Genomic DNA, 25,402 nt, shown 5'->3' on the forward strand with positions numbered 1-25,402 from the left:
TGATGCCTATGTGTGAATTTCTTTCCAAAGCCTTTGCCTTTCCATCAAGGCAAAGGGCGGCTACTTTAAAGAATCTAAAATATAAGATAGTTTTGATTTGTTTAACACTTTTTTAGTCACTGCATAATTCCATTTGTGCTATTTTATAGTTTTGCTGTCTTTATTATTATTCTAAAATGTGGGAAATAGTAAAAATAAAGACCAATGTGGTGCGTCCAAACTTTTGACTGGTAGTGTACATATTACTTGTACAGTTGAGTAAATGTACTCCTTCTTGCTTTGTTCATATTGATCATGTGGCTAAAAACAAATCTAACGCAGCATTGGCCACTTTGTCTCAATCCATGGGAAACGCAGTCGAAATGGAAATCGACAGTCTAGTTAAGAGGATGCTCAGATGACTGTACTTAAATTCTCACCGCATAATAACACACATCACAACCTCGCAAAATAGCGCAAAAGACCACTCTGTAAGACAAAGGTAGTGTATTTCAACAAAATATCTTTAATAGATATAAACATTTTTTTTTTTACACATCACAGCTCAAAGGAAACAGAATCACATGCTGTCACACATGTTAAGAATGAAGGTGCAGGGGCGATCCGTCGGGGCTCGTCTCGTCTCCTGGTCTCTGTCCTGTGTCGTCCGCTGCCCATCTCTCCTATATTGCCGGTCACTCTCCACTATAGCCTAGCTATTAAAGCAGGAATGCATCAAAAATAATCTTAAAAAAAAAATAATAATGAAGGTGCAAATTCAGATGAGCGTCAAAGTCTTCTCTCTTATATACAGGTTGTACAGTATCAGGCTATAAAAGGAAACAGTACTGAGGCTTAAATAGGGACTTTGTCTCATATTATGCCAGGTCTCTCATCTAAAGACCAAATTCAGGTTGGGCTTACAAGCAGAATTACGTACTACAGGCAACTCTGTAGCTGGAATTTCAGGATTTACACAACATCTTTATATGCCGTCACATATTGAACAGTACCGATTTAATCTACTGAGAGCATTAAGGATCAGATTTCTCTGGTGAGGCCGTTCAGCATGCTATGGATGAAGGAGGGGATCAGCTCCATGTAGTATTTTACATGTTGTCAACACTAGGTGGCACTGTCAATCGATCCACTGCAGCAGGCAAGGCTGGGACTATACTGTTACGCTTTCAGGACAAAGAAACATAATTAGTATTTTTGATCGTTGAACCCTCTGTTTCTAGTTGAAGTATCTACACAGCCAAGCCCTCAAACAGAAGATTGACTATGATGAGTTAACGCAGATGTGTAACTGCATATGGCTGTTGTTTTGCTTTTGTTGGCCATCATCTTTATCATAAATACTCTATACAGATAGCATCAAGGGCAGAGGTGACAAAATACATGTGAACATTATATATTTACAAAACAAATCTGGCACTGACTGAACTGTCAAGCTCATTGTCTTTATGGCACCCATATTGTTTTGTGTTTTTACAATATATCTTTTTTTTTTTTTTTTTTTTTTAAATCAGCTTGTGACCAGTAGTCCTATTAAACTTTAACTTGCAAGAACCCTCTAGAAATCATACAGTTGACACACTTGAAAAATCTTTTACAGAAGCGACACAGACAGGCACTAGACCTTACAGTGTTTACAGTATGTGCTACCGATCTCGTCGACCAAGAGTCTGTCTGTGTCTACCTACCCACACTGCTATTAAAAAACCATGGTGTCTTGTAGCGGGCAACATCCCCCATCACCTCTAAGAGCCTGTTTTCTTTTTGTTCGGTAAAAAAAAACCAATGCTGTTCTCACTGAATTGGGAAAATTGAACAATATCTAGACACCAGTAAAATCCACAACACACCTCTTAGAAAGCATCACCCTCTATCAGAACAATTTTGAACTATGTTAAGCAACTCTCTCGCGTGGGATGAAGAAATTTGAAATTGTGTTGGCAACTGAGTTAGCTGGGAGGCTAAATCACATGAGTGTAATGGGACATTCACTTTAAATCCTTTGGGTTAAGTTCAACATCCTGCTCTCTCTGACATGCAGGGATACCTACAATCCATTAGATTGGACACAAAGGATCACATCATCCAGCAAATCCTAGGGAAGGGACTGCATGCTGACCAAATCTGCTACACCTCCGCCTCACTCCTCTTTTTCTCCATTCCTCTGTCCTTTCCAATAATATGCCTCACTCTTGCATGGTGATTGTATCAAAGATCCACAAAGCTGAAGAAGGATGGCAAGTTAGTCCATGTCGGCACCGGTTTGTAAAAGCCCAAGTGATGCAGTTCACGTTGCGAGTGAGCTCCGTGTTTCGGGAGGTCCTGCAGGAAACCGTTTTGACGAGAGACCTCGTCGAGTTGTGTGGAGAGTATTGAACAACTGATGAGTTTCAGATCGACTTGGGTAGTGGTCAGGCTCCCACTGGAGAGCAGTGGGTGGCGGTGCGTGTCAGTTCATGTCGATGGTGTTGAAGACCCACTCGGTGAACTTCTTGAGCTTGGCCGAGGCGCTGTAGGACTCCTCCTGCAGACGCTGGTTGTCATCTCGCAGGCTCTGAATCTGGGCCTGCAGTGACGCCTTGGCATCCTTCTCCTGGTGGAGACAAAGAAACACACACAGTCAATTTTGTGACATTTCAAGTCTCTACACAATGTGCACCTTAGGACTGCTGTAACCAGAAGCTACCATGTGCAGCAAATACAAAATATCACTGGAGAAATCCCTAGGGTTATGCCATGTGCTTATGTCACTAAAAGCACTGAGCAACTCTGAGGTTCCTCGTTTTTGTTTCTCTCCACCTGTTTATATAAAAGGTCACAAACATGACCAGAGATGGTGGCAGTTAAGACAACCACCAACCAACCTGGAACCACATGTGTATGTATATAGTTTATTTGAAAGACAGCAGGAATAACTCAAAAACAATCCTTGAAGAACAGTGCATTACTTCGATGGTAAGCTCTGAAGTAATGTTAAGTTTTTCTTTCCACCTAATTAGCGCTTGCTATGTTAAAGCTATGCAACTTTTGACATTAAAATCAAGCGCAGGGAAGTCATAGCAATGATAACAATGGTGGTAAGTAGTAAGAAACTAAAGAACAGTGAAGCTAAACATGCGGCAGACAAAACCCCTTCAAAGACATAGGTGAACATCGGCATTGCTTTTTTTAATTGTAGATTCACTGCAATCGACGTTGGCTTCTTTAACAGCTGTGGTGGCTTTAGAAATGGCGGTTACCTCACCTCTTCTTACTCTCCTCTCTCAAAGAATAAAGAGATGCCTCTGAACTATAACTCACCTTCTTCAGGTCGTCCTGTAGCAGCTTCACCATGGACTCCAGCTGGCTCACCTTCCCCATCAGACAGGCTGGCGTCTCACTGTGGGGAGGGACAGCCACAACATTAGCATTAGTGGGGGACCCATCAGCACATCACAGAATGAAGCAGTGGCCACATGCAGTGGTGTCCGGTCCTGTGCCACTTTTGCAGGTTCTCATGCCAACCGAGCACTACAGCAGCTGATTTCACTGACTATCATACCTTAAACCAGAGAGGGGGAGTAATTAGTGACATCAGCTGCCGTAGTGTTTGGTTGGAATGAAAACCTGCAGAGTTTTCCATGGCACAGGACTGGACACCAGTGGCTTAGAGGGAGCATTGGTCACAGGCCATGAACTGAGGCCTCTTACCCAGGCGAGGGCTGTCTCGGGGGGGCTGCCTGAGGCTCGGCCTGCTGGGGGCTGCTGCTGGCTGCGCTCTCCGCCCTGGAGCTCTCCTCTTGGGCTAGCAGGACTAGTCTCTGCTCTGAATGGCATACCGATTAAAGACTCAATATTAGTCTTCAGCTGAGAGATAAAGAATAATAGTGCCCTCTTCTGGTGGGAATAAAGATGACAGTTAGGCTGCTTCAGGATATCAAGCATATCCTTTTCCTATTCCTTTTCCTCCCCAAAGCCCCCACTGAAAAGTAAGATCACCGATTCTTCCCTTTTAACCTTTAACTCCAATGATTTTGAGGAGGAGACGAGAACACAGTGTGCCTACCCTCGAAGGCCTTGGCAGCGTCCACCAGGTGAGCCCAGTCCAACGGGCCGTCTGCCCCGCTGTCAGGCAGGGGCATGAGGACAGGATCCTGCAGCTGCTGCCTCTTCCTCTCCTGCTCCAGCAGCGAGCTCTCTGGGGCTGACAGGTCTCCTGGGGGGGGGGGGGGGGGGGGGGGGAACCAGGAAGTCAGACACACTGGACCACATTCATATCTGTTCTGCAAAAATAAAAAACAAGGTAGGATTTGGCAGCCAACAGGGACACTACATAATGAAACTGAAACATAATTAAACTGAAAAGGATAATATTTGAAGCTTTTGGAGAAAGAACTATTTGTCCGTTTTAGGTTTTCAGACACCCATACCCCATTATTTAATGATACAAGTTGCAGTCTTCTGTACATTCTTGGTTAAATACTGTATAAGATGTGTGCTTTCAGGTAACGTGAAACATTCGCACTCCCTATGATTTGGATTGATACAACTGTGAGTAAATTGCCTCTTCTTATAGGTCTTGGCAGAGTCATTGGCATCCTTTCATTAATCTTCTTACGTCAAAGAACGAGGGTCCCCGGGAAAATATGAAAGGGGAAAAAAATGACACTGCAATCCCCTCCATGATCAGCTGTATATACCGAAGGCTCACCCAGGGACTTGTGTGAGGGTCGTCGGCTCGGCGCGTGGCGGGCGGTGGGCGAGCGCGGCATGGTGGAGCAGCTGAACAGCAGGTCGGTGGGCGTGTCGCGCGGCCCGCTGCAGAAGGAGGGCTCCCTCTGTCCGCTGTAGATACTCTCGTCAGATAGGGTCCTGTGGAGGGAGCGACGGCTGGGGGGCGGGCCCGGGAACAACGGCTTCGGAGAGCGGCGGAGACAGGCAGGGGTTGGCAAGACACAGGCAAGTCACAAAAGGTTAGATATATTCATAACCAATTTCAAATAGTATTTCATTGGAAGAATTCTTATCACGATCAAATAAACTGATGAAAAAAACAGAAGAGTGCACGGAGAGGTTCATTTTACTTGCATTACAGCGCTTTAATTCTATGCTACCGACAGCCACTGCCTTTCTTGGTACCTTCTCTTCGTTGGTGGTGGGTGGAGGGCTGTCGAGCGTGATGAGCTTCTTCAGGTCTTCTTCCAGGCTGGACTTGGGAGCGTGGCGCTGGGGGGACTGGGCGCCCCGAAGATTGGCCCGGAGCTGGGGCTGACCCAGCAGACCATCACTCTGGTGACGTCTGGAGACAGAGGCCCAATCTGTTAGACTGGCCAAGACCCAACTCAGATAAATATGTATGTACAGCACAGCAAAAAGTTTTGTTTATTCAGACAAAACTCTGAATAAATTCATGTATTATACACACTATACAGTAAAGCAGAACGCAGCGGTAGTGGGCGGTGGTAGCCTAGAAGTTAGAGGAGTTTGCCTGTGATTGGAGGTTACCAGTTGACAAGCCCTTGAGCAAGGCACTTAACCACCACTTGTTCCAGTGGAGCTGCCGATGACTACAGGTAATAGTAGAAGAGGTTGTGGTTTACTGAGCAGCTGCAAGGTGTGAACAAGACAATAGTTGTCATCCCCCACAAATGATGCAATCCCCCTCTGGGCCAAACAATAACAAATATGGCACCTTGTTTAGACCTGCAACTGAAGCTTCCCCCTTAGGCCAATCAGTATAGTTTGAAAATAATGTAACGCAGTGGTGAGATGCATAATTTCCCCAAGTTTTGCCAAAATCTGATCAGTGGTGTCTAGAGATATCACATGTGACTGACTGATGGACGAAGAATGAATGAAAAAGAGCAAGCATATTCAGTCAACCTGAATATGCTGGAGGAAAGTTTAAAAAAAAAAAGCAGTGATACTGCAGGAGCTTCAAAACTCGGCAACACCACATGGTGGCAGTGTTGCCTGAATTAAAAACGCCACAAACATGCAGTGAGCAGTCTGTGGGAAGCCTGACAAAATATTCCCTCCTTCCTCCAGTCTCTCAAACATCAACACCACCGACAGCGGGATACTTTTCTACACTGAATGAAAATGCTTTCACAACATCCAGCGCAGTGTGACTTACGGTTTTAAACATTCACAGATGCAAAGCAAAAGCATCGCTCATCTGTTCGTCTTGTTAATGCTTACTTGCGAGTGCTGCCAAAGTCCACAGAGTTGACGGTGCCCCCGGGTTTCCTCCAGCCAATCAGGTACTTGGAGGTCGCTCCCTGGCGGGGGTAGAAGCTCTTGGGCCCTGGGGAGTGGGCGCTCTGGGAGGTGGGGGAGGTGGCTGCTGCGGCTGCCTCCTCCTGGGGGGAACCGGGGCTGCAGCCCTGGCCCATGGGGCTCCCCGAGTGGCCAGAGCTCAGGGTGCTGGGCGGGTGAAGAGAGGTGTCACAGACTTTAATATTTATGTGATCACAAAGTGTAACAAAGGTTTGTATCCAGAGAAGAAGCACAAAGATGAGTGGCTGAAGTGTAGGCTCTAGAGAAAAACCTAAAACCTATTCATCATGTCGAAATATTAGCTATGTTGTTTAATTTTATTTTGGCCTTGTTTTCATTTGTAAAGTTTGTATACTATAGGGACTAATTGCTGTAATTTGATATAAAATGCAGTATCACCCAGATGGCCACTTTCCTTCTTCTAGCTCCAAACCATCAAAACATTTTAGTTGCATTAAAATACATGGATGGATGGATGCACATACACACACACGCAAAACTTCTTCAAAAAAACACTACTTAGTCTTTTCCATCATTGCATCTCCTACTATATATTTCTGTAGATGGGTTCAACTGATGAATTCATAAATACAAAATAGGACACAGTGTCCTTCGACTTCCTTCATTTCCAACACTTTCAAAAAACATTTCTCCACCGTTTGACATGAAAGCACTCACTCTTTCAAACAGCAAGTTTTGGGAGTGTGTGTGTGTGTGTGTGTGTGTGTGTGTGTGTGTGTACTATAAAACAAAGTTGCCGGTGTATTGGCGCAGTAGTTATTTTGGGCCGAGTGAAGAAGAGAGGGAAGAACGCTTCAGTTGATTCAAAGGAAGTGGGATTTAGAAGAGGGAGAACGGTGCTGAGCTCACAGTCTGCATTTCTAGCAACTTCAAGCACTCCCTTTCTATCATGAATGCTGAGAGACTGACACACACACAAATGCACAACCACACACACACACACACACACACACACACACACACACACACACACACACACACACACACACACAGTTCCTTCTTCCTCTCTCCCTCTGTTAACACCAAACCGCAGAGCTTTGGACTTTTCCATCTGGGACAGTACAGGATATATCTGGACTACAATGAATCACTGTCTGTTTAATGAAACATTGATGCGTGAGAGCAAATTCCTCGGCTGCCTAAACAGCTGACTCCAATAGAACGACAGCACACCTGGAGTGGGAGGCCGCGTCGCTCAGGGTGTAGGAGCTGTTATCGGGAGGCAGAGGGAAAGCCGAGGGACCCTTGGTCGGGATCTCGACGCCTCCGACGGCGACCAGAGAGTCCGGTGTAGGGGGGGAAGCGTCGGTGGCCCTGCGGCCGCCCGCCGGGTCGTCCTGCCACGGGATCTTGTCTTTGGCCCTGAAGGCACCGGTGGAGGAGGCTGTGCTGCTTTGGGTGGCGGTGAAGGAGGTGGCGTCGATGCCGCTGTCGGTGGAGGTGCCCTGAAGGTAGCCATTGAGCTCTAGGTCACTCCGCACCCCAGACCGCGAGCCGACTTCGTACCACTTCTCGTCACTGTGGGCGGAGCTGGAGGCGTTGCTGGAGAGCGTGTTGCTGCTCGATTGGCTGGAGGAATATGGAGCGTCCGCCTATTCGGAGATAAGAGATCAAATTATTATTTTCAAATATAGAAAACATCAATTATTCTCTACATTATGACAGCATTGGATGTTTCCCAACATGGTCTTACAGTGTGTGCCCTCTATATCACTTGGAGGACTCAGCAACATTAGAGTTATATTTGTAGTGGGTGGATGGTTTATTTATATAAGGACAGATATATCCACACTGACATATTGCAAGCAGTTGCTCATTCCACTGTAGAAATTCAGCTGATGTTGGGAAATTGTCAATGACTGGTCTTTGGCGCAGGTTGGTATAGACATACTCTACATGAGATGCTCTTACTCAAAAGCACTCAGGCAACATTGGTCACAATCGTTACCAGGGATTAAACAGCAGCCCTTTGGTTACCTCCCTAATCAGCCTGTAACCCGCCGTCCAAGAGGTGTGAGGAGGGTAAGTGTGGTGTTTGTTGCTGCTGGCTCACCTTAGTGCTCTTGTTAGGAGATACATGACCACTCTGCTCCGGCTGCTGGAGTCGAGGCATCACTGCCTTGGAGAGCACAGGGTCTAAAGCAAGCAAGGAAATATGGGTAATTAAGTCTGTAGATTAGTGATAGCTTAGTAAGAGTCAGAGCCATGTCTAATTGTTGGACGCCATCACTGACTCCGAGAGGAGAGTCCATCGAGTTTCTCTTACCTGTACAAGGTTTCTCCCCCAGCCTGCTGGCTGCTTCCCCCTCCCCAGTTCTGGTCCATCCGACACCCGTGCTAGTACCAGGGGCAGGTTTGACCCCGTTGACCCCGTCACCCACCACCTGGCGCTCAGATGAGACTGGGGAGTGGCGGTTGTTGTTATTAAACCTGGAGGAGAGATGGAGAAGGTCACTTCATGCCAAGTAGTGCACTCGACAGACCGAGGTTCAGTGTTGGTATAATCAATCTTCAGCACATTTGTGTTTAACTCATCTTCAGCCTGTGTAACAGATAGTGAAGGACAGGTGAACCTACCCATCAGGCATGGACTTCTGTCTCCAGTGGGTGGAGCCCACGGTGCTGCTGTCTGTGTAGGACATGGAGGGGGAGTTTGCGTTGTGCAGTGAGCGACCCATCACAATGGAACAGGCCAAAGCGTAGTTGTCGTTCCCCGGAGAATATCTGTGGGGACACACAAGGATGACAATATAAAGACAGACACACGGTAGGCGGACACACCACAGCTGTGAGTTCTAGGTGTCTGCAAGTTTCATTAAGTTATATTCACTTTTCAAGACCTTTTAATGGAAGTTGGAATGAAATATGAAACCACTTTCTCAATTGAAACAAGCATGAAAATGAAAACAACTGTCAACTCATCGGGACTTAAGTCTGGATAACATTTGTAAGACCTCCAACTGTATTCAAAACCTTTAAAGTTTCAGCTTAGATAACATGATTTAAGACATTTTCTTACCTTTTGGGGTTGAGGGGTCGTCCGTCGCTGGACACACTGCGAGGGATGGCAGCAGAGTTCCGGTCAGTGAAGTCCGAAGGCGGGGCCTTGATCAGCGTTCCCCCCGACCCACCAGTGCGTGTTTGAGGGCTGGATGAGGTGCGCGGCCACTTGGTGTTGTTGTTGCTGGTGCGGAAGGGGAACTTGAATTCATAGGGCATGCCCTCCTTGTGGTTCTTGTAGTCCACCAGCGGCATGTGGTAGATTTCCGAGCAGCCTCTGTTGGCACGTGAAGCATTCACAGTCAGAACACTACACTGACAGCCTCATAAAAGCCACAGACAGCTGTCTTAGTGATCAATGTTTAATCTTGTTTATTGGACAGATTTGTGTAGCGAGTGTAAACAAGATAGTCCCGATTGAGCAATGAGTAAAACAATCTCTCTTGCACATGTAGGCTACAGCATGCGTGTGTCCACTGTACTCTACCTGCGTGGGGTGGAGTCGTCGTGTGGGGGGATGATGACCACCTTGACAGTGACAGAGGTTCGGAGCAGGTCAATCATCTGCTCGTGGGACAGCGAGGCCACAGCCACCTTGCAGATCTCTACCAGCCGGCTGCCCTGCCTGAGCCCAGCCTGCCAGGCGTAGCCGTAGGGCTCCACCTCCGCCACGATGCCCTCAAAGTTGACATGGAAGCCCAGCTGGCCCAGGGCGTTACGGCGCAGGGTCATCTCTGTGGTCTGACTGCCCTTGGTCAACAGCTAGAGGGTAGACAGGGTGGAGGGGTGCAGGTGGAAGAATCAGAGGAAGAATGTAAGAAATGCACAATGTTTGACATTCACAATTTCTAACAAACCCTTCTTAGCCTTTTGCAGGTAAGCTAATATACTGTCATCTACTCAAGCTCATCTTTTAATCTCATCTGACCCTAGCAGCAACCTCACACAAGCTGAAACACGGTCTATTCATCACAACCTATGAATATAAAACCCTTCAATTTGGATGGTTAGGTGCACTTCCTGATAATTGACTACCGTTACACACCCTGTCTAGCCCTTCCCCTACCTGTGTGAAGTCGACTGAGAAGTAAATAGTGGTTAGTACAGCCCTGGAGCGAGCCACAACAGGAGCAGTGCCGGATATCAGCCTACAGCTCTGTTGCATGTCAGGATGCCCACAACAAAGGCTACAGCAAAAAATATCACACTCCTGCTGTACAAAGAAAAAGACACGTGCCAACACTGGCAAGCAGGCAATGGTAATTCTTTACCTTGTTTACCATCAACAACTAGAATTGCATTGTCAGAAGAATTAACCAGATACCTCACCATAAAGCATTGCCTTACCTGCACCACTTCAAAAATAATGATATCATGTCACCAAATTACTATGTATTATGCTTAGCATGGCTTATAATCATATAGTTACAACACAACAGCTGTGGCTTTGGTTGACAGTATAATTAGAGGCTACGCCCTTATGTTGCTATCATAACATCCACAATATGATTTCATACTACTGTTGTCATGGAATTGGACAGTGGACATAACATGTGTCCAACACTCTACCATAGGAATGAAAGTCACTGAAACCACCAAAAAAAGCACTTTTCTCTTACATAATTGCTCTATGGTCACAGGAATATTCTAAGAGGCCCTGACCTTTGCACTCCTTACTATATTGGTTGCTTGTAATTTTGGTGATTTAGAAATGTACGTTTATCCTATTGTTGCACTCTTTGTAAGTCACTCTCGATAAGAGTGTCAGATAAATGCCTAAAATGTAAATTTAAAAGTAGTAAAACATTCATGACAATCAGAGGTTAAAGCACTGAGAAGTGTGTTCATTACAAGCTATTTGTCAGTGACGGGGTGTTTGGCACCGTGTGACCTGTGATATCTACAGCAGATGGTGTGTGTGCTAATGAGATGTATTGTCAGGACATCATAGACAGTAGCTGTGCCCCACTGACCTCCAGTCTTTTGACCACCTCTCCAAAGTCCTCTGTATTGTTATTGATGGAGCGCAGTGACACGCTCTCGCCGCGCTCATAGTAGATCTTCATGGAGGCGGGGCTCCCCGACGACCAACCGATCACGTCGCGCGTGGCGCAGTTGAACACCACGGCCTTGGCCTCCTGGTCCAATAGGATGATGAAGTCATTGGAAAGAGCCAATAGACACTCACGCTCGGCGCCGGCCACCTGGTCTTCAGCGTGGACCTGCCAGGTCACCGCCCCCAGGCTCCGAAGCTCCGCCCCGCTGTACGGACGCACCTTCTCCCGTCGCTTGTGGGCCAGAGAGATGAAGGGGAACTTCCCAGTAGGTTCTACTGGAGTGCTGGTCACATGACGCTCCGCCAGGTCCCGCAGGTACTCCTGCCGTGTGCGTGTTGCCATGGCGCCAAACTTGTCTGACTTGTGGGCGGCGTTCTCAGCGTTGATGACTTTGGCCAAAAGGAAGTCCCTGAAGACAGTGGACTTGGGGAAGGTCACGCCCTTGGGGATTGGGGGGCCGAAGGAGGGAACGTCCTGGGAGCGGGTGACAGCCACACTGCAGAGAGAGAGAAAGAGAGGTGTGGGGAGGCGGGGTATGAGGTCATGAGGTAAATAAATTGACATCACAATCCATTTTAGGAAATCTATAGTCAGGCTGCCTAAACACACCCTATATGCCTTTGTGTCAGAACGCTTTACCAGTGACAGAGAAAAATAGGCTTATTGGGAAACGTTGCAAGGACAAACAACATATGGGCTCGTAAAAGAATAGCGGAGACATCTTTGCATAGTTTCCCCTTAGGTATTTTTGCCTTTGACCCGTTTCACTTGTGAGTATAAAGGAGGGCGTTAGACTTCCTGTGGGCAGGGCTCTCCTCTTGTTACCGTCTACCTCTCCTATTCCAATTCTACACAATGGCTGTCCTAGAGTTGGATTTCTATCAATTAGTAAACAGGTGGATAATGCCATCTCATACCTGTTGTTCATAAGAAACTGGTTGTAAAGCTATACTACTTATATGGCTTTAATTTAACTAACAAAAGTATTATATTATAACTTTTATAGAAATTTTGACTAATTTACTAATTGAGTGATAGACATTTGGACCGCATGCATCTGGTAGCATGTTAATGCTCTCTCAGTTGTAGGAATTATGGCAAGCAATGGAAGCTACGAATGCATACACACTTACAGCCAGTAGCATATAGAGAAGAAGCCTTGTGAATAAGGAGAGATCGAGACTTGGGCTTGGGTAGGCTGATGTGACGGTCATGACAAGCTTCCATCCAGCCCATTAAACAGATAACACAGGCTTTGCCTGCAGCAGTAATGTTACAACCCATGCCTGACTACACGCGGCGTATAAATAATATAGATCCAATCACAGCTGACAAGCCAGCTCCCAGCGCAGACACCCTGCCACTCTCTGCTACATCATGGTATGGAGATGGAGTGCTATAGCTAGCGCGCTAGCAAGCAACAACAGCCTACTCCTTAACAAAGCTCTAGTTACGCAATCTGGCTTGTTGGCCCTATGTGACTTTGAGGCAGTGGTTGAAAGCAGCAGATTAGCACCCAGCTGGCCCCAGGCCACTTACTCCTCTAATGCTCCGGTCTGGCTCAATATGACCAGGGCATTATCCAAATCTCAGCAGCAGGCAACAACAGGCTATTAATAACTAGATGACTCAACAAATCATAACCTATACTTTAATAGAGATTAGAGAATTGATGATATTCAGAAACAGAAGGCAGTGCATTAATGACATGGTCTTACACAAGATGTGAAGACATCATCCCATGCATCGTTGGAGAAATCACAACAAACAATAATCTCTTTGTGCGTAATCGCCATCAAGCTAGCATGTGTACATGTGGGCATTTGTGTGTGAATGTGTGTGTGTGCGCATGTGTGACAAGCTGAAATCCATGGAGCTTGGTATCCAGTGAGTGGCAAAGTCATTAGCACAGATATATCAACTTCACACTCTGCACAGGTTTCACATGCTGTCAAAGACAACACAACACAAACACACAGCTAACTCACCTGCTGAGTTCACCAAAAAGTACATAATGCTCTTCAGATTATTACTGAGCAAAATATCCTAAATCCTTATCAGTTACTGGTGTTGTAATAAAAAGTTGCTGTACCGGTGCTAACTTGATTCTGTTGTGTTGCTACAATCCAACAACATAAACAGACACACCACTAAATGTCAAGTAGCGGATCCTTGTAGCCGTCTCATGCCCTTCACATGCTCTCATCCAGGACCCCCAACTTTTTCCCAATCATCGATGAAAAAGCATCCGGGACATGACTTGAGACAAACAGTCAGGAGTGGAAGCTTGATGTATGGCGACTAGATCCACAGGATACGAGTAGAATCCAAAGGCTGGGAGCATGCGAGTGGCTCTGGGTGGGGTAGCCAGATCGTCCTCACGGCTCCCGTGTCCCGCTCCTCTCCATTTCATCCAGAAGGAAAACCAGGAAAACCAGCATTTCTCCCTTTCCTCTCTTTCTTTAAAACACTCCCTGACTCCAAATCAAAAGATGCCCCCCTTTAGGAAAAAAAAAACAGGTCAGACTGAAAGCAGGTGTCCAGTCTTCGATGGGACAGGGGAGCTGGACAGAAAAAAAAGAGGGACTGGGGAGAGAGGAGGAGGAGGAGGAGGAGGGCTCAAAATAAATTAGCCCAACTTTGATGCGGGTGTGAGCTCAGAGACAGAAGCCTGGCTTGACCCGTCCGTTCTTGAGGTGGACTCTGCGAGCTCTGAGGGACTCTTGCTCTCAACAATCCTCCCCACTCGCTTGCACGTCCGGGTGAAGAGAGCCCTTGATGTGCGTGGCGCTAACTCCTTCAGAAAGCTCCGGCTCCCGCTCTGCTCAAAGGCAAAGTGGCAGGCAGGGGGAGGAGGAGGAGGGGGGCTGTATTATATGAGTGTGTGAAGAGTGAGCTTTTGAGTGAATTATTGTATGTGTGCAAGGGAAAGTGTGTGTGTGTGTGTGTGTCTGTCTACATGTAAGTGAATATGAGAACGAAGTAAAAGGAGAAAGGGAGAGTAAGAGAGCGAGAGAGAGCGGGTATGTGTACATAATATGTGTGTATGCGAAAGACAGAGAAATACACAAGTGGAGAGCCCAGCATGTGAGTGTGTATACTTGAATGATTTTATGTGTGTGTGTGTGTGTGATGGGGTAGTGATGCGTAAGTGTGAATGCCACAGAGCTGCAGTCAGATGATCACAAGGCCAAAAAGCAGCCAGTAGAGGAAGAGAGGAGCAGAACTCCCATCAGTCAGACAGCCGCTGCAGGGCCAAATCTCTCCTGGCCGACCATAATCAAACAAATTTATACTCACGCAGATGCAGACACGAACACACACAGTCCAGAGAGATGGGACAGCGGTCACGCAACAGGCTTTTATGTGCGGCTGCGACCCATGCCTTCCAGTCAATGCTTTTGTCTTAATGCAAGCTACCTGCATGAGAACAACACCGCTGGTAGCAGTCTAAAAGTGGTGCGGAGCTTTTAAGGTTGCAATAAAAGGGGCCACATTCTGGACCGAGATAGGAAGTTGAAGCCAGATTTCTACTCAAAATTGCTAGTGGGTTAGAACAGTTTGGCCTACTTTACATTGTAATGAGTCTCCTAGGTCTCTGGACGTGGTCATATATATTCATGACTGGTGGGCGAACCTTAACCTCAGTGTCAATCTTGCAGTTTCATACTCAAAATTCTGTGTGACTGAAAACTAGAAACCTTTCAAAGGCTTCTCCAAGGCTGTTAGGTTTCTTTTTTAAACTTTTATTTATCCAGGAAGTTGTTTTGTTCAGCATGCATGCTCTTTTCCAGCACCTTTCTCTTTCTTTCTTTCTTCCTTTCTTCGTTCCTTTCTTCCATTCTTCCTTTCTTTCACAAACATTTAAACCACTTAACGTGTATACATGTGAATAAAAATTGACATGATAACACAAGAAGGTCCTGCACTTGTTTCCATTGTGGTCCTCACACACCTAAGAGCTCCCCAGTACAACCATAGTCTTTTACTAACTCTCCAACTTCTTTATAAAACCTCAATTCTCTTTGGTCTGCTCCTCGAGTCCAGTTGTACTCTTTGATCTCTCCCGGTCAAATAAAAACACCCACCTGTAGCATGTGCTGTCGGAGCAGGGGTTGTGCACGCGGACGATAATGAAGACGTGCTGGAAGTGGGAGCGGATGGCCTTGGGGGTGAAGGGGTGAGCGCCGGGCTCCTGGAACACGATGGTCACTATGTCGTTCCCTATGTGGCGCTTCCTCAGCAACTGGTCAATGGAACACAATCAAGTATTTGTCAACATGGAGGAATGGGACTTGAATCTGATAGCAAAGCCATACATAACATATTGTGCATTCCATTCAATGACACACTGAAAAACTTGCTTTAGCATGGGAGTGGGATGGGACTCAAATCTGATAGCTGAGCCACAAGTCATATCATGCATTCCTCTTAATGACACAGTTCTCATGCTCTGCTTGGCTCATCATTTCCCAAACAAATAATGTAATGTTTCCATTTCCTGACATGTTAATGGTATTGCACAGAGGTCGAGCTCTCTATCCATACTGTACCTGTTGCTTATTGTTGGGCGTGTAAGGCAGCAGCGTGGACACATGGAACATGATCTCATAGTCCTTGTATGCAGTGTACAGGGAGTGCGTGCCCGTGGAATCCGCTGGAGGAAAAATAGCAATACAATGTTAGGACCCATTGTACTATTACTGCCATCCATCTCTCTCAGATGTGCATTCTGTCTGCTCAATGCTTTCTGTACGAGACAGGATGCAGTCTCAGCATAGCCAAAACAACTACAGGATAGTGTACTGTGGATCAATGTCAGCCTGGACTGTCAAAACCAATGCCCATAATGACAGCAATAAACATTTTTACCTGACAAGTGGAGCTCTTTGCATTTCTGTTTGATATTGCAGTCTAGAACAATGGACAGTGTTTGAGCCAAAAGTTTTGCACTTTGATTCAAGTTTCAGTGTGTGGGTGGACAACAAGCCCATAAACCTGAAATGATATACTACTTCTGTCTAGTAAAAGTGAATAAGCCGCACACTGCTCTCTACTTTCAGCTACAGAGAGAGAGAGAGAGAGAGAGAGAGAGAGAGAGAGAAAGACAGATTTTTGTATTATATAAACTAATACAATTAAATTGTGTTTCTCCCTTTTCCCTGCTGCTTGTACATGAGAGAGGCTACAGGGAGAACAAATTGTGTGTGTGTCATTTTGTATGAGTGTGTTTGGGAGCTATTACTTTTGGTGTCCAGCTGGGCCCGGTACTTGGTGAAGCCCTTGAGGCGGACCTTGTCCCCCAGCAGCTGGAGGAAGTCTTCCAGCGCAGGGCCGGCCGTCTCGTTGTTGTACATCTCCTCCTCGGTGCTCTGGCCCGCTCGGCAGTACATCACCCCCACCTTCACCTGGAAACTCAGCTGGGGACCGGCAAGCACGCAGACACACAATATTTAGACTTCAAGACTGAACGCATCATATCTCCCAGAGAAGGCACAAAATAACTCACAAAACACAAAAACTATGTACTTTCTGTACACATAATCAAATTCATGTCAGCAATTTCACAAAGCCATACAAAGTCCCTTCTGTTTGATATATAAGCTAATGAACACTTAAATGTATCAATTGTCAAATGTCAAATCATTTTCATCTATGCCAGATCTTTAGTCATTATACTGTAGTGTCTCCTATATGAAATTGTAAATTATCAGGTTTTCTAAAACAGTGGTTCTCAACCTTTTTGGCTTGGGACCACTTAAAACAAAGTGATGTCTACTTGCGACACCCGTCACAAACGTACAGAGTTCAACCAAAGAAATGATTTTCCCTTTTCAGGTTCTTTCATTTGATTCATTATCAGAGGAGGCCTTGAAGCTGCAAGCTATTCAGTATTTCACAAGGGGAAAAAAAGGAAAAATTTGAGAAAAATCTGAAAAAATAGACGTGATAATAAATTTGTACAGCAGAAACATGCTTTTTTCCCCATCACCTAAATCATCTTTTGACCCCCAGGTTGAGAACCACTGTTCTAAAAGATATTCAGATATGCATTAATAGGATTCTGTGCTTTAACACTTGTGATTTTTGATATATTGGAAGGTTATGTTTAATCCTCCTACCCCTTGTTCATCCAGTTTCATCAGCTGCTCGGTGACCTTGGGCGTGTTGAGGGCCAATCTGAGGCAGGACACATCCAGCTCAGGCAGAAGGTACTCCAGCACCTCTTTAATGGGCAGCCCTCGGGTGGTGCCATGCTTAGAGGTGGAGGGCACCGCGTCCTCAAGGACAGAACCTCGAAGAGTGGTCAGCTGGATGGAAGGAGAGGGGGAGAGGGGGAGACGGGGAGAGGAGAGTAAAGACGAGGAGTGTGAGAAGCGAAGGTATGCACCTCAGGAATCCTTGATGTGCTTTGAACTTTCTCTTGGAGATGGAACGCACTGATTGCCGGCAAAACATGCCTGCCCAGACACCCAAAAAAAAAAAGATACAAGCCGCTGCGGTTTTTAGAGTAATTCCATCCTGTGTTTTTGCCCTGAAAGAACCTGACATAAAACAACAAGACAGTTATGATTCAAGCCTTGGCCCGGGGTAAATAGAAAGTGGAACTGAGGAAGGAGGGGTGGGGGGGCTTGACCGAGCATTCTGTGTACACAGAGTCTACATTGTGCTGGGCTCTGGGAGTGAACTCAATCACTCGGCTATCATAAGCAGCTGGAACGGACGGAGACTTTCTCTCCTGCAAGCCTCGGGCGGGGCCATGACAATGGGACTGTGTTCTCCATGTTTGGAAGGAGGGAGGGTTGGGTCTTAAGGTATTTTGGTCTGGAGTGCGGGAGTTTAATCACACGCACCTGTCCTACTTCAATCCAAGAGGAAAATTCTTACAACAAACAGCCTGAGGCAAGTGCCTTCTACCTCTGTCTGGGAATGTATGTCCATATAATAAATCCCACATAACCCAGAATCAAAACACAAAATAAAACCTAAAACCTAAACCAAACACGGATGATTTGGAAGTAAAATTGCAACTAAATATGACAGCTATTTTCACTGAAACAGAGAAGTTAAGTTCTCCACAGTGGTTTGAGGTTGTGTGGCACTGACAGGCCTTGGAGGCTGGAGGATGAGTGCACTTCCTGAAGTTTCTTCACACAGTGCTGATGTGGTGAGACAGCTGAATAGCCCGAGGGCTAGTTGCATAATGAGGAACAAGGACTGAGACTGGTTTCACCTCTAGCTGGTCTTCCTGGTATGAAGCCGGAGTAGAAGTAACTGAGCTATGCACACTTTCATTTCGACAGGCTTCGATACAGATATACAAGAGATATGCTCCTTGGGCAGGATCAGTGATTATTACATGTCTCCCAGTGGCCAGTTGAGAAATTACAACATTTTAAACACAACATTTTAAAAACACAACCAAAATAAACTTGTCTGCTCTCTTAGGCCACCAAAATGATTTTCTTAACTTTCCCACAACAAATTTAGTGGGCAGATACACCCCAGAGCAGTCAGGAATGATGTGAAGTGGTGTTGAGGTTGGTGTGTTAGGTAGGACACTATGGCTGACCTCGCTAGTTCTGAAGATGAGGCGGTAGTTATACTGCTGGCCATGGTCCTTGTCCTCCTCCAGCTTCTCCCTGCGCAAGCTCACCGCCACCGGACCCAGCGCCTCGTCTATCCCAAAGTAGTTCCAGTGCTCTGAGGCAGGGGAAGTGGCAGAGAAACAGACACAATTAGAAAACATCTGTTGGGGGATATTCAACATTACTGCTTTTAACAACAAACATGTATATGCTAATGAGTAAATGTAATGAAAGCAGTTAAATCCATCTCACCCCTAAGGTAGAAAAACTTCCTATAGTAGTAGGCTCCCAGGTCCACATGCTCCACAATGTACTGCTTGCCCTTGTCACTGAGTGTGCTGGGACCCTCCTTTGGTCCCTCTAGCACTGCTACTCCAGCATTGGTGCAGTGGGGGCTAACAGAGGTTTCATACATGTTTCCCTCCCCACTCAGGTTCCCTGAGCTACCGCTACCTGCTCCACCACCCACCAGCCCATGGGGTCCGGCCCCACCTGCTCCCATTCTACGCCTTCCAGTGCCATCGGCACCAATCTCATTGCGGAAGCAGGGGCAGCTCAGCAGCATCTCGCTGCTCTGCTCATCCCCTGCTTCCAAACTGGGGCTGTCCCTGGCATTGAGCTCTTCCTGGCTGCCACCGGGGGAGCTGTAGGGCAGGCTGTGGGTGGAGGAGAGGGTGGAGGTGGCTGAGGCTGCGGCAGCAGCAGACGCCCCGGTGGTGATGTTCTTCCTCTTGCTTGCAGTCTGCCGCGACTGGATGACGTCATTGAGGTCAAACAGCATGCTCTGAACATCGTAGTGGGCAAAGCTTTTCTGACACACCCAGGGCTTGAGAGGTGGCCCCATCTCGTCTGACCGGCCGTCCTCTGCGTCAGACCCTGCCCTGGGGGAGTCCGACTCCCCCCGCACATTCCGAAGTTTGCGGAATATTGACTCGCCCCCTGTCTCAGATTTTGTACGTCTCTTGGGGGGCTTATCTCGGTCCTTGGCTTTAGGAGGCTGGCTGTCTGTGACATCCTCCTGAAGATCCAAGGTGGCTTGCTTGGGTCCCACATTCAGCAGGTCCTCCAGTCTCTCTGGAGCAGGGCTACGCTGGTCAGCCTTCTCCCCTTGGTAGCCCTTCAGCATTTCAAAGAAGCTCTCTCCAGATGCTCCATGCTGGTCTATTGAGGAGGTGCTGCCATACTCGCGATGGAGAGGGGACCACTTGGCTCCTGGTGGTGGACCCCAGTCCTCTCCACTGTCCCCACTACCCTCCAGCTCGCTGATAGTCATGTCACTGTTGCTGCGCTGACGGATGCGTCTCTGACGTGGGTTCCTGTGTGCAGGGCCTCGGTAGTCTCCTGGGGCCAGATAACGGTTGTCAGGACTGTAGTTGTTGGCCTGGGCCTGGGTTCGGTTTTTCAAAGTGTTGTGGATATTACGCAGCATGGATGAGTCCTGAGGGCTCATTAAGTGGCCTAACTTAACATGTCCAACAGAGGGCACACCAGGACTCTCAGGCTCCATAGTTGGGTGCCACAGGGCCCCTCCAACGTCCTTTCTAGGGGGCCAGTCAGCTACACGTGCCCGTACCCCCATTTTAGGTACTCCTGTGCCCGGAGGGGGATGGATATTGTCTGTGCGGGTTGGTATAACTCCTCCATTGACCATGCGGAGGTGGCGGGTGTAGAACTCGTCAGTGGCGGGGATGGAACCCCCGACAGTGCGCTCCATGGGTGGGCGCTTCAGGCTGGTCATGACACCAGTGCCAAAGGCTAAAGGCACTCAGCAGGTAGGCATGGATGCCACAGGGGTGGGATACCGTTCCCTGACTTCATGAGCAGGTTGATTCTCTGGATCAGCGAGTGAAGAGGGAGAAGCAGTGACGGGGCAAGCCCACCTCTTCAGCACTCAAGCATGCATGCTGCTTCTTTGACTGCGTCTGCTACACCACTTGGCACTCTTCAATCCAAACAGAAGATCCTGAAAAACAATGAGAGTGGGTAAAGAGAGTAAGTGTCTGGAGTAGATTAACATAAACTCATCCATGTCCTGAATCACCCAACTTTCCCTGACATTAATTAAGAGTGGAAATAGTAAGGGAACCTAAGCTGAACTGCAGGTCTTAAATAATAAAGTTGTTGAAATAAGAACCATAGTCTTGCAGAACCAGACTACCTTACACTTAATTGGCTGTGATCAGTGCCCTGTTACCGTCTCCTGTCTTGACATGGTGGAAAGCACAAAGCTTAGTCTAATTACAAACTCTCTCTTTCATTCTTAGAATTAAGCAAGCAAATTTCTACTACTTTTTCCAGCTCTCATACAAATTCCATCCACTGCCCACCCCGATATCTGACCTCAAACTCCTAACAGCTTGATAACAGACTGATTCTAATCTTAGGGCATTTAGTAAATGAGATCTATCTGCCCTCATATAACAGGGCATTTTTCATATGTAACCTTTCCAAAGGATATGTGTGAGGTCTAGAATTAAGATGCTTTAGCTCATTTTAGAACATCCAGGACATCTTTACAAATGTGCAGACGTTTCCCTTCTGCATGAAGTGAGAGGGGATATCTGGATTCCACAAACCTGCCTGCAGAACAGAATTTGGATGGGAGGTTTTTTTTCCACTGACGGCTTTTTACGAGTCAGTGAAAAGTCACTGACATGTTCAATTTCAGATAAGGGGGCCTACTTTTCAAACCAATTTCAGCATAAGCATCTAGGGGGAAACATGAAAGCTCAGCCAAATTCAAAATGAGTTTAACTTTGTTGTTTTTTTCCTTCTTTAAAACCTGAGCAAAATGATGCATTTGCCCTAATCAGTTAAATTCTCCAATGAAAACTGTAAAGTGGCTTTTGCTGGCAATTTAATAAACCTACTCGGAACTTACTTATGTGATAACCTAGCCTGAATATGAGCGAGAGCAAAACCATAAGGTCTGAATCTATCAATAAATCTCAATCTCTTCAGCTGTCAGAGCTCTAGACTTCTCCCTGTCGCCCAATTCTGGGCTCGTGGCTTGTCTGACGCCTCCTCACGTTCAACTGGGTAGCCAACGTTGGTGAATCATAATGCCGAGATGCAGTTTTCTGGATCAAACATTCCAAGCGGAACATCAAAAAACAACAACAACAACAACACAAAAAAAAAACAGGATCCCAAGCTGCACATCAAAAAGCAGGGGGGGCCCTTTGAAAGTCGTCTGAGAAGTGGGTGATGCCTGGCAGATCGGGCCAATTTGGCAGCAAGACACTAGGGGAGATTAAGGCTCCTCTCTCAGTCAGCCCTGCCTGGCTGTAGCTGTGATCACATTAGCCACTGGCAATCAGCGCACTGTGACGGGCCTACAGCATAGCCACCTTCACACATCCCAGCATCCCAACATCAATGTCAACTTCACGCTAACTCACACACAGATACACTACTCAGTGGAAAGGAGACATCCATGTGAACAGTGATTGATTTACTGTTATGCCACTACACTACACTACACTGTACAAACAAATTCTGTGCCTGACATAGTAAATTGTTAATGTATGCCAAGAGTGATTACAAGTTGCTTTAAAAAACAATAAAAGTAATCAAATGGAATGTGAACAGTTGCCAATAAGAGGGAAAACAAACTGTATTCCATCTAAGAAAGTAGCACATAGTACCCAGTGGCCAACAACATCACCACTATGGCACAGACTGCTGAGAGATGGGTCAAATGTTCCCGTCCCTTGACAGTGCAGAGCTGTTCATCAACTGACAAGTCGGGAATACAGTGCGAGTAAAAAATCTCTGCACTCAAGTGGTTGTTCAGTTTGCAGAACGCCTAAGGCTAAGCATCCCTACTCAGCTTTGCTTCAAAACATGGAAGGGTGTTTTCTGACAACAAACCTCTAAACCTGTGCATACTGTGCAACAGACTCCCCTCCCGTCAGTCCAATATCTTGCAAAAACCATCAGAATAAAAGCTTGCTGAGAGATTAACAGGCACGATTCCTGCTGTAAACCAACAGAGTGTCTGTCAAACAAACTTAGTTTTCATCAAAAAGCTGCTCTGATTTAATATAACTTTTTGGAGCCACAAATGTATGAACTGGACTGAAAAGGGTCCAGCAGCTCTTGTTCAAAGTCAAACCAGAAATCATACAGCCATTAATAATCTGAATAATAACCCAAAATTCCTCACGTAGACTTGTCCGTCCCAAATTAAATTTTGTTTGGTATGAAAGGGGCGGCATAAACCTTTGATAATAGCAGAACATTAGCGGCTAATAGCAAAGTAAACATTTAAACTGACTATTTTCTTTGGAACACATAATCTTCTTTCTAAGCATGTTTGTCCATTCAGAGGAAATGGCGTAAATGAGTTTTTGGGAAAATCTAAAGCATGGTGAGTGCAAACCAGAACTGTTCTGTGGGCGATACAACTTTCCCATTGAAAACTTTGAAAGACAAAAGAATTGTTAAATGCCTCTATGGCTGGAAACAATGGCTATATGTATGTACATACTTTTTTGACAAACATAGATGAATAATTCTGTGTAATGATTGCAGAAGGAATATATTCTGTTGTACATGTTCATCTTGGTATTCTAGAATGCGGGATTAGTCAAGCAAGTCAAAAACGTTTATTCTGACTGCATGCTTTGGTGCATGTTAATGCACACCTCATCAGATCACTTTATTTAGCATTCATGTAAACAGTTCATTTGAAATCTTAAGTTGAAAGAAATTAATTCAGGATGGTAAAGTATTTTGCATGCGAACTTCCATCACACAACAAAGATTCCTCACTAGCCTATATACTCTAATGAATGGGCACTGAGCCATGGGGAGTGGAGAGGAGAGAGAAGCTTTAGTACTGTTTGCGGTCCATAGTCCAGTCCCAGATCCTAAAAAGGATCTGGGACAGAGAGGACATGTCTGGAGCAGATTAACATAATTTGTGCTACTAACACCTAAGTTTCCCTGATATGAATAAGAGTAGAAATAGCAAGGGAACCTAAAATGGCAGGTCTAGTCCCAGAGTGCTGGGCCTCATGCCCTCATGCTGACGAGTGTCCACAGGGACAGATAAATAGAACCGACACACACATACACACACACACCAACACAACACACTGGCACCAGAAAAACAGAAACCACGGCCTTTAATCTCCTCGCTGATGGACATGCACACAGAGGACCGGTTTCATGGTGCTGTCAGATTAAGAGGGAGAGTGTGACAGACAGATTGAGTGTGTGTGTGTGTGTGTGTGCGTTTGTGTATATGTGTGTATGTATGTGCGTGTGTGAATTAAATATAAATTTGTGCATGTTTTCATTCCGTACTTAATTTTAGCTTCATACATACAGAGAGATCTGTATATCCTGTGTTTGTGTGTGTGTGTGTGTGTGTGTGTATTTGTGTGTGTGTGTGTGTGTGTGTGTAAGACAGTGAGAGAGAAGCTGAGGAGGAAACGGAGTAAAAATAAAAGATGCTAATGCCACGGTCTCCCTCCCACCCATCCTCCATCCATCCCCAGGACAGTGAAGCGGTGTGATTTTTTTTCTTTTTCACGGGTCTGTGGGACATGTCGAGACAGCTTGAGCCTGTTGACTAAGTGAGGTTAACTTCCTGTAATTGGGGCTCTGACCTCCCAGCTGCTCCAGAGGGCCCGTCGAGAGATGAGCAAGGCAGCGCTACAGACGGAGGGCGGGTGATATCATGGCGTGCCTCTGAGGAGACACAATTTGTTGTTAGGGACGAGTCTGGGCACCGTGCTCCGCTAGAGTAACATGCCCCTATGAGGGCTCAGCCTGCATGTTTTACAGGTGACTGAGTCAGAAAGAGGGCCTTCCGAGACTTTGTGATGAAACACACACACACACACACACACACACACACAGCAATATCAAAGCCACCGTGGAGGATAGACAGCAGTCAAGCAGGATGAGCAGTGAAATGAATCACAAGTATGTTCAAAATATGAACCTGGGCGCTTCATTTAGTGTTTTATAGCTGACTCACAAAAATCAGAGCAAGTCATGCAAATCAAGCCAAAGAGAACAAGACCTGAGTCATCCTCTTGGGGCACAGCTTGGGTTGCTAGAGGATTTCAAAGCCAGAGTCTCCTAGAGTTAGACCCTCTTACGTCAATTAGCTGAGCTGGCTTGGCTAGCCGGCATCCCAGAGAGAAAGGACAACATGCTTGAGGTGTGGGGGGTGAGCCGCCCTGCCCGGCTCCCCAGACAGAAAGGGACTGAAGTCTCCCAGTAGACTGGGCAAGTGTTTCCAAAGCCCTGACAAAGGAGCCGAAAGATTGCCCTACAAGCTTGTAATTACTGCTTGGTTGAATGGGGCTGAGGGGCTGTTTGGCTGACACCAGTGGCTTTTAAATAGGCATCCCTCCGTTTATCCCACTGGCTCTCCCTGCCTCCTAGTCTTTCCCTGCTCCAAGGGCTGACTGGGCTGTTGGGCAGCAGGCACAAAGTTCCCTCTGTCCTGGCCTGGCTAAG

At 46.4% G+C, this 25,402-nt stretch overlaps 1 protein-coding gene across 2 annotated transcripts; it reads right to left on the reverse strand.

Moving 5' to 3' along the window:
* Window positions 1–485: 485 nt before the first annotated feature.
* LOC139931698 (signal-induced proliferation-associated 1-like protein 1) lies at window positions 486–20,857 on the reverse strand. 2 transcript variants are annotated; one of them, XM_071925282.2, is made up of 20 exons: window positions 19,175–20,857; window positions 18,907–19,037; window positions 17,456–17,644; window positions 16,579–16,753; window positions 15,887–15,990; window positions 15,422–15,579; window positions 11,250–11,829; window positions 9,764–10,038; window positions 9,296–9,553; window positions 8,854–9,000; window positions 8,543–8,706; window positions 8,330–8,412; window positions 7,450–7,868; window positions 6,178–6,402; window positions 5,116–5,275; window positions 4,688–4,892; window positions 4,043–4,192; window positions 3,688–3,802; window positions 3,298–3,376; window positions 486–2,590 (listed from the first exon to the last, which is right to left on the reverse strand). In XM_071925282.2, the coding sequence occupies exons 1-20, from the start codon at window positions 20,658–20,660 to the stop codon at window positions 2,447–2,449; spliced, it is 5,247 nt and encodes a 1,748-aa protein (XP_071781383.1). In that variant the 5' UTR covers window positions 20,661–20,857; the 3' UTR covers window positions 486–2,446. The 2 variants fall into 2 exon arrangements, with proteins under 2 accessions (XP_071781383.1, XP_071781382.1); XM_071925281.2 differs by having other exon boundaries at window positions 5,116–5,302.
* Between the last annotated feature and the right edge of the window lie 4,545 nt (window positions 20,858–25,402).

The sequence above is a fragment of the Centroberyx gerrardi genome, chromosome 17 (assembly GCF_048128805.1).
Source record: "Centroberyx gerrardi isolate f3 chromosome 17, fCenGer3.hap1.cur.20231027, whole genome shotgun sequence".
In the NCBI taxonomy this organism is placed as follows: Eukaryota; Metazoa; Chordata; class Actinopteri; order Beryciformes; family Berycidae; genus Centroberyx; species Centroberyx gerrardi.

Bases quoted from the DNA above. Each gene is read 5' to 3' on its own strand.
- LOC139931698 (XM_071925281.2), bottom strand. From the start codon at position 20,660: ATGACCAGCCTGAAGCGCCCACCCATGGAGCGCACTGTCGGGGGTTCC. The intron at 17,645-18,906 runs GTCAGCCATAGT...CCTTCCATCCAG, and splicing joins TCATCTTCAGAACTAGCGAG to CTGACCACTCTTCGAGGTTC. The intron at 8,413-8,542 runs GTAAGAGAAACT...TGCTTGCTTTAG, and splicing joins GGGGGAGAAACCTTGTACAG to ACCCTGTGCTCTCCAAGGCA.